General features: G+C 33.9%; 1 protein-coding gene across 1 annotated transcript; it reads left to right on the forward strand.

Annotated features, from left to right (window-relative positions):
- Positions 1-639: 639 nt before the first annotated feature.
- Positions 640-7210, forward strand: LOTGIDRAFT_228346 (hypothetical protein). Its single transcript, XM_009053382.1, has 10 exons — positions 640-705; positions 2141-2227; positions 2726-2792; positions 3235-3371; positions 3896-3980; positions 4550-4665; positions 5258-5342; positions 5750-5826; positions 6113-6175; positions 6672-7210. Exons 1-10 carry the CDS (start codon positions 681-683, stop codon positions 6722-6724), a joined length of 795 nt encoding a protein of 264 aa, XP_009051630.1. The 5' UTR covers positions 640-680; the 3' UTR covers positions 6725-7210.
- Positions 7211-9314: the final 2104 nt, after the last annotated feature.

The following is a 9314-nucleotide window of genomic DNA, read 5'->3' on the forward strand; positions in this document are numbered from 1 at the left end:
ATCTGACTGAATTTTGACCTATTGACACACCAATATAATATATAATTCGAAAAGAATCAGCCAAGACCTGTAAGCAAGTCGTTGTGATTACTATGACAAACTTGACTCCATCGACTAAGCTGCTGAACCTTGCTTTCACTAGAATTCGGTTTACGAAGTCACGACTGCTTCATGTGGTTTTACAATATAAGGTATAAATTAGAGATGAAATACTTAAAATTTAGGCTGAAATAAAGGATGGCAAATATTTTGTACAATTTAGAATAGATGCTTATGGCATCCAGCAGACATATCCCACTTCTGTCCGGCATTAAGCTGCTCGTCCATCTCGGCGGTTAATGGAAAAAACACCGCCGGCTACATTCGAAGGTCAACAGTGACTTGCGGCGGCGCCTTATCTCGGCGGCTTACTGGTCTAAATCAGTCCAAGGGCGTGAAAAAATAGTAGACCTACATTAAATGATCCGTAAGACACATTGACCAACCTCAAGTTATAATAAAATAGAATGTTTTCATTGAATTATGAATCTATTTAAATGAATACATATTGGTGTGACGTAGAACACTTTTAAGTTACATGGGTATATAAACCTTTCTTTATTCAAAAGGAAACCTTTCAAACTTGTGACCAGATCTGAGGGGTACAATTTAAATATTTTTGAGGCAACAAAAGATTCAGGATGTTAGCGTTACAACTAATTCTTGGTAAGTGAATATATATATATATATATATATATATATATATATATATATATATATATATAAACATATTTATCTTTGCTGTCTCTTTCCTCGTCATGAGTAAATAGACATTTAAATATAAATCTTACGGATAAGATCCTACAATATACTCTAATATTCATTTCATCAGCAGGGTCGTTATTTAGTTTAAGTTATGGATGACACAGTAATTCAGGCGCCTGAAACACAATACAATACAAGGAATACAATGGTGAAATCCTGACCATTCCGCAAGAGTAGTTTTAGTTTTGCTTTTCATTTTTAAGTTGATGGAGACAACAATCTCCTCTGCCTCTACGTAATAAACTGCTAAGACCAGTTGCTATGAACATTTGGAAAATATATTTCACAAACTTCTAATAGTGGTTGAATGATAATTGAAGAATTTATAAAAATTTAAACACCAAAGAAATAAGGAAGAATTTCATAACCTAAAATGTTGTTCGAATGACGATTGAGAAGCTCTGATTGAGACTGGTAGAAGTTTGCCATAGATGTTATTAAGAGGCATACGTTCTTAAAGGAATAGAATTAAAAGCTAAGAATTATGACACATAGAGTTTTTATAGTCATTGACAACTGGCTATAGCTAATGGGAAATGAAATAAAATCAAATGGCGTCACCTACTACTATTCTGCTCTAGATAGGACTAATGCGTGCAATTTTAGAAAGTTTTCAAATCTAATTTGTAAAACATGTACCGCACACGACCTGTGTTTTTGTCCTATCTTTACATGATAGGTAATAATGTCTAAACATTATTGGTAAATAAATGATGGGAGGAGGAATGTTATCAAACTTTCAATAGAAAATTTCATTTTTCAAGCATAAAATGTCTCTATAGGTTATCACCAACTTTTAGTTAAAAGGATTGAAGATTTACAGCCATCTCTTTCAAAATATTATAACGAGCATGAATCCTGGTTGAAAAGATGTGGAAAGCGTGAATGACGCATGGATAATGAAATATCTACTGTAGTGACTGGTGATAATATAAGAAAGCATAAAATTAAATAATCCTTAAATCCTTTTTTTAACATGATTGTATAACTATCAATCACACTTTTGACAAAAATACAAACACATTCACGTCAAATCTTCTTTGCTACAACGAAGGTAGTATGAGCATGCGACATAAAGCCCTTTCTGTAACAAGCCGAAAGTAGCGATTAATAGTTGCGTTTGCGAATAATGAAAGTGGTCATAAGTTCCGAACACAACTCACAACTCAAATGCATGTGAGTTGGTTCGAAACCAATGACCGCTTTTCTTATATGCAACCATGGTGTGAGAGCCACTTAAGGGAACCAAAAAATGACCACAACTCTGAACAGCTACAATTAAATAGTTAAGAAATATAAGAACTGTATTCTTAACATTATTTTCGTTTATTTACAGCGTTCAGTGTGGCTGTTGGCTATGTTGATATGGGTTTACCACCATCAGTACCACCACTGCAACCATCTATTCCACCAATAGATGAAGGTATTCTATTTTTTTCTTCTTTGTATTATGTAACAAACGTGTTAAGTAAAAACCTATCTTATACCAGATACCTATGAGGATTTTGCATGATTTAAGAATTGAAATCAGATTTGATTCGAAAGTCTCCTCCTTTGAAAATCCCCCTTTGTTCAGTGAGTGCATATCAAGTTGTAATATTAAACATCAGTTTTGTCTTCTGAGAATTGTATATTCGAAATAAAAGATGGTTAAATCGATATTTGTGGGTTAGATTTAGAATAAGAATGATAATGTACAATACCTGCGTGGAATAGTGAATGCTGTGATGCATTGTCTGCCTCCTTTTCTTTAAAGGTGGATTTTGTTTCTGAAATAAATTTCGGCTGCATGAGATAAGACACACAAGTCTTAAGATATTCAAAACGACTTTTTAAATAGATTTAGGACAGATTTGTCCATGAAATATCTTCAATGTACTTAGTTGAAACATGAATATAAATAGATTTGTTATATTTGAAGGATGTCTGCCAAATATGGATTGTGAAACAACTTACCAGATGGCAGTTATAAGTGGTGATCCATGTCAGTAAGTATCAGTCAGGTCATAATATGTAACACCGGCAAGAATTAGACTTGTGAAAACAAGGATTGGTTTTCATTTCGAGACAAAAGGAATTAACTTCTATCAGCCTAATCCCTGTTATCTATCAATTAGCACAAGTGTGCACGGTTGGCGGAGGAAGTGTAAAAGGGCTCAAATTCATGCGTGACGAGCAAGATTATAGTTTTTCATCCTAGGAAAGATTACCCATAAGGGAGTAATTTTGAAATTTTTTTTTGGGGGGGGGGGGGGGATTGCAGGGATAACCTAACGAAATCGTAAGGATTAATAGGGGAGAGAGAAGTTGGGAGTTGGGGTAATGCAATCGATCCAGGATCCTGAGAGGGGTAATAGAAATAAAAAGATTGAAAAACACTGCTGTATAGTGCTATACAATGCTGATCTAATGTAAACATTTCTTCATCAGGGCGGCTAAAGCATTCAAAACATGCGCTGAAGCATCCGAGAGTCTTTGTACTGGACCAATACCATCATTAGTTTCAGCTTTTACAGAAGGAGCAGCTAAAGCTGTTGCAGATAATTGTAATGAGGTTTTAGAAAACTGTAAGTTCAATTGTAATTGTATTGTCGTATAGCTTTTGCCTGTTTAGGCACATTATTGGGCTGTAATTAAATTGGCAGCATAAAATTCCAGAAAAGAGTATAAAAAATCAAATGGAAGAATGACATGAAAAAGGACTGACTGTGCATGATAAGTTACAAGCAAATGACGTTTTTGGTGAATGTTCACTCAGAGGAGGTGTTATATTTAAGCCCCTTGTTTCTTTTCCATTACCAATGAAAAAAAATTCGAGTTTTATCTCTTGGCAATAACTATATACCAAATAGGGGTTAGGATGGTCGTTCGAGTTGAAATGAATAGAAAAAAGCCTTTGATATCTGTCCAATGAGTCGTAAAATGAGCGCGTAAATTATTTTTAGTTTCTCCTACATATTGTTTGGGGCATTTCCTACAGGTTTCTCATGTTAGATGCTCCCGGATCGACTACTTATTCATGTTCCAATTCCGTCCTTAGATAATTAACCAATTAAAGTTCATTTTTTAAGAAGACTCATTTTTATTTCAGTACCATCATGTGCTTCCATCTGTGTACCATATGAAGAAAGGGCAATTGGTGACTGGGCTGATAATAAACAAGATGAAGGTTGTGAGTAAGTATCTGTGTTTAGACGCTAGTATAATATCGAAGCCCAAAGTGCTTCAAGCCGATACCTTGCTACTCGCGAAATTTTGCTCATGTCACAAGTTTGGTGTGTGTCTTCATTAGTCCCATATGTAACTCATTCAGTCCATTCACGTTCATTAACACTAATTATTTAGCAAATACGCAGCAACTTGGTCATCACAATGGTATGCTTACATATATTTAAGATCTTGGTTTGGTTTGGTTTGGTTTGGTTTAATAAAATTTCGTCCTGAGGTCACTGTGTCATTGTCATTGTCTGAACACCATAGTTTGTGTGTCCTGCTTCAGTTGATTTTATAGTCACGACATTTCAAACCGGCAGAGTTTCTGGGCCTGGGGGGTCCCAATCTGTAGCCCAATCTGATTGACTTGAAGCTTTCCATACCAATCACTCCGAGCTGCATCATGTTGACAATGACGACCAAGCGCTACCGTGTAAATCGGACGAAATAGTCACGAATGTCCAAAGAAGTAGTGACAGATGCATTTGATTTCAATCTAATTTACCATTCCTCTACATTTTATTCATTCCAGGCAATATCTGTTATACAGATCGTGTTTACAGAACTTTGAAGATTCCCCTTCTGCCAACTGTAAAGTGACAAATATCCTGTCTAAAGCTCTCGTCACTCACAACCAGAAATGTCCAAGTTAGTTATTTTTCTTTCATTTAGCGTGATATTGAATATAGCGATCAAAACTTTTTTTTAAGGTTATCGAATTTTTGGTTAGTTCAAACATTCATGTGTATGTGCCACAAGGAAACTCTCTCTTTATTGATCAACCTTCTGTTCATAAAATTCTTATCTCACTGGATGTAAATTTGTGTTTTCCTCCAATCTACTACGCCCCGTCCTCCCCAGACATGTCGTTACCAATCCACGTATTTTCGAGTTTGATTCAGGTGTCTGCATAAACCTCCTTCTTAGCGACAGTAGTGAGCGATTGGTTCTACAGACTATAATCCGATTCGATATTTTTGAGATGAACTATATACATCTATTCTATGGTTTGAAGTTTGATTATTGTTCTTGTGGTTGTCCAATATAACCACCAAGAACAGAAATATTAAAACAGAACCTGAAATATGTTGTTACCCAGAGTTTCACGCGGTTTATTTTGTTATTGTAACCATCAATAATATATAGATATTAAACAGAGTTCTGAGGGCAGAGCACATTCATCATTTTAAATTTGATCAGATTTTCAGAGGCTTTTCATATATACCTTGTTTCTTATCAGGAACATGTCCTGAATATTATGATGATTGTGAAACAAATCTTCCAAAACTAGCTGCTGATGGAAAAAAATTAGAAGAAACATGTTTGTATGTGGAAATTTTATTCTAGAACTTTTATATCATAGTTATTCTCATAGAAAGTAAAACGAGCCTTGAGTGATATTAAATTAGTGGAGAATAAATAACTATACCCAATTATATCTATAACATTTATACTTGAAATAAAGATCTTGCGACGTTTCGACATCATAGCTTGATAAAGACGAGAAAAACATTTTAGAAACTTCAAATCGTTTATCAAAGTAATGGTTTTCATACCAATACCATCGTCGAAATGTAAAAATATTTTTGTGATTGTAGCTTCATCCAGTTTTTTTTTCTACCGATTAAAAATTTGCACACGTGTTATTGTCGTTTTCTGCTTTAAAAAAGTACTAGTCACTGACATCCCACTTATATGTGACTAATGTCTTTGTAAAATATCCTCTTTTCAGACTGTGGTCTGCGTGTAATGGGTATGACTTTACAGTATGTCAAAAGACTCTGACTGTTAGCTACGATACTGAATGTGGTAAGTGATCTTCATTATAAGCATTGTGCTTTTATGACTACTGACGGCGTAACTAACTTTGATTTTTTGATGTTGATAGGAAATTTTATTGTTTACATTTGCCATATCTTTTTCGGTTTCAAACTGTCGATGTCGAACATCTGATAAAAAGACCGAACATAAAATAAGTCAATTAAAGGAAGATTTGTGATTGCTAGATTTTATTCACAATTAATTAAAGCTTATTAATTTACAACTCACTTTAATAGTGTGTCAACCAACTAACTCTAGGGACCTTTTTTTGTAGCAAATGTGACATTACTTCCCAGTATAGACAAAGATAACAATGGAGTGTCAATAATTACCAGTAGTAAGTATATAGATAATTTGTTTGGCTAATTATGGTGTGATAAATAGGAAATTCACATCATAAACAATCCCTACAAGAACCATTACGCTAACTTAACTATTTACATAAGTTGAATTACCTCATTATTATATAGAAAGGTGCCAAATTGAACTTTAATTTGGAACCAAGCTCGGATTATGTCTCAAAAAAAAAAAACGAAAAAAACTTCGAGACAAATTTCTTTTTAAAGAGGGGAAAATGGTGGAATTATACCAGGATGATCTGACTATTGCAAACTTGCGTCGACCACCTGTTTCTAGCATTTGAATTACGAGAACATATAGCGTGCCAAAGAACATAACCTTTACTGTGTTAGAAATCTGACTCTGAATCTTGATCTTTGTCAGAATCTCAGACTGATGTCACCCATGCGGAAATATGATAATATTGGAAGACTATATTAAAGAATATAATTTTATTATCACCTTTAAGTGACAATGTTGTTCTATAATTCTAGGTATGGGAATGGTAATTGGCACGATTGGTGTACTGTTACTGTTGATAAAATAATCCACACAGTTTGATTTTGGACTAATATTGTTAAAGAGTATGAAGCTTTAATGCTGAAAATTAATGGTTTTAGTCTTAATTAATTAAATACATGTACATTTATAATTGTTTGGCGGTATTCGCCAAATACATTTTCTCTGTAGTGTAAACATTTGAAGTAGCATGACGCATCCGTCGAACACCAGTAGCCTAAACCAAGCTGCTGGGGAAAAAAATAATTTCTAGCTTCGAATGCCGCTTTCTGCTTTACTACCTTTGACACTTTACATATCATCCTATTTTTTTTTTATTTATTTATTCTAAGAAAAATTACATTCATGGCATTTGGAGAAGATATAGTTTGGGAACCGAACAGAAAAGCATAAAAGACAATCGAAATACATAGAAATATGAAATGATCGAAGTCATGATAAAATTGTACATATTTGAAAAATAGTATTTCAGTACAAGTTATTTCCCTTGAAATAAAATTTCATAATATCTGTTATTTTATTTTATCATATATTAATCTTGCTTTATCAGTATTTTTGCAGCTGCATGGCTGCACTTTACTAAAATAAATTTCATTTAATGATTTCGGCGTTAACAATGGAAACCAATGTTATCAGTGTTTTAAGATTCTCGTTGTAATATGACATATGTGATAATATGTGTTAATGGTTAGGATTTTGGTATTGGTTAAACAATTTTATATAATGCATAGTGATAATATTATTACTAACCAAATTTTGCTATTCACTATAAATAAGATTTATATTAATGTAAAGCATATGACCAGTTGTGATGCCAGACTGGGGTTACAAATCGGGGACAAACTAACTCAATGGGGGGACAACTGCTGAGGCTGAATTCAAATTTTGGCTACTCTGTGGTGTTGTCATAGTCGCAAGCCTCTTAGATGGTTCTCTCAAGAAAATTTTTGAAAAAATAAATAAATTTTGTGCATTAAGACATATGTTTTGGAGAAAAAGGTAGATATTTAGTTTTGTTGTATAAAGTTTGGGTACAATTTATTGGGGGTGCAACCACTTATCCAGGAGGGTGGGGGAGGGGCAAATGTCTCCACTGTACCCCCCACTGGCGCCGCTACTGCATCCCACAATACAACATAATATATTAGTTTACAGTTTAAAGATGTACACAAAAAATTAGGCCAAGTGTGCAAACCAATCCCAGTCCTGCAAAAAAAAAAGAAGAAAAAAAAAGAAACACAACAAAGAAATAAAATGATTAAATCGAACAGATTTGCTCGTCAGTCGACTTACTTGGTTTCAAAAATATTCCATAATATATTCTATAAACTAATATATCCAAAAAAAAAACTGAATAACAATCCATTAAATGTAGAATTGTTGACACTGTTTCAGTAATCATAATATCGTCTTATAAAAAGATTCCATTTTTTAGTCATGGCACCTGGTAATTCCAAATGATGAATAAATTATACTCTTATTGTCCAGGTTTGAGCCTTTAAGTTTTATGTCCATTCTAAGCTAGTATTTCTTTAAGTTTGATATCCTACTCTTCTGCAATTATAATATTATTTTATTATTATTATTTGCTGTATTGTTTAAATAACCTCTAACTGCTTTAACTGTGAATCAGTGGCGTTTCTATAAATCATTAGATGGAGGGTCCGAGTATTGGCTACAGAATGTTATGATGAACTGGAAGCTAAACATCCCCCGTGATAATAAACAGTCAAAGAAAGCCCCTTAGAGAAGTATTTTTATTACCTATTCTTTTTAAATAGTGCAACGTAAAAAACTATCGATTATCAGTTATTTGTGAAAGCAGGAAGTTATTTTAACATTTTTATTTTATCCTGTTTTCAGTTGACGAAGTAAGAATTGTGCTGTACAATAGCAACTGTACCCTTTCACCAAGGCCGCAGTGACTCGGTCAGTTAGACGATTGCCCGCTAACCTGATAGTTATTGTACAGTCATACCTTCGGATTTTTCGACCAAGTTTTGCAAATCAATTCAATTGAATAAACCCGTGTTCTACCATCTTTACATTTTCAAGCCATTACCAACTGCGTAGACTGCAATAGCCACTTTTCTTGTATCACGAAAGTTTGTTCATACAACAATTTGGTTGGATTGTGCGTAAGCGTATTGAGTCAATCAGAGTTCTCGACAGAAAGTCTGTAAACGATACGCCATAATGTTTAGTCTTTACATTGAGGGCTCTGAATGGCTGTATTCGCTGGTGTATAATCAAATCGAATTGCTGCATTAGGTGATACAAGAAAGGTGGCTATTTCAGTCAATGTATAGGACGAAGTTCGTAATAGCTGAAGTGGTGTGCTACAGGCTTTATATGTTGAAGACCCATTGACAGTTGGAAATCTAAAAAGAGTAAGCTAATAACGTTGTCTTTGCAAAATGTCCCTCATATTACACTGCACAGATTTGTCTGTCGGTATAAGACCAATCTCGCGAAGAAAATGTATTTGGTACATAGAGTTACAAATAGAATAGCTCTTATAATAATAAGATTTTGAACAAGGTATTTCATTTGAACACAAGAAGCTGTTTAAGTTTCCATTTGTAAATGATATGATAAAAAACTAAAAATACTTACTA

Source organism: Lottia gigantea (genome assembly GCF_000327385.1).
Source record: "Lottia gigantea unplaced genomic scaffold LOTGIsca_2, whole genome shotgun sequence".
NCBI lineage: Eukaryota > Metazoa > Mollusca > Gastropoda > Lottiidae > Lottia > Lottia gigantea.

Excerpts from the sequence above, each read along its gene's own strand:
- LOTGIDRAFT_228346 (XM_009053382.1), top strand. The coding sequence starts at position 681 with ATGTTAGCGTTACAACTAATTCTTG. Across the intron at positions 2,228-2,725 it reads TATTCCACCAATAGATGAAG|GATGTCTGCCAAATATGGAT; the intron begins GTATTCTATTTT and ends TTATATTTGAAG. Across the intron at positions 3,372-3,895 it reads TAATGAGGTTTTAGAAAACT|TACCATCATGTGCTTCCATC; the intron begins GTAAGTTCAATT and ends TTTTTATTTCAG.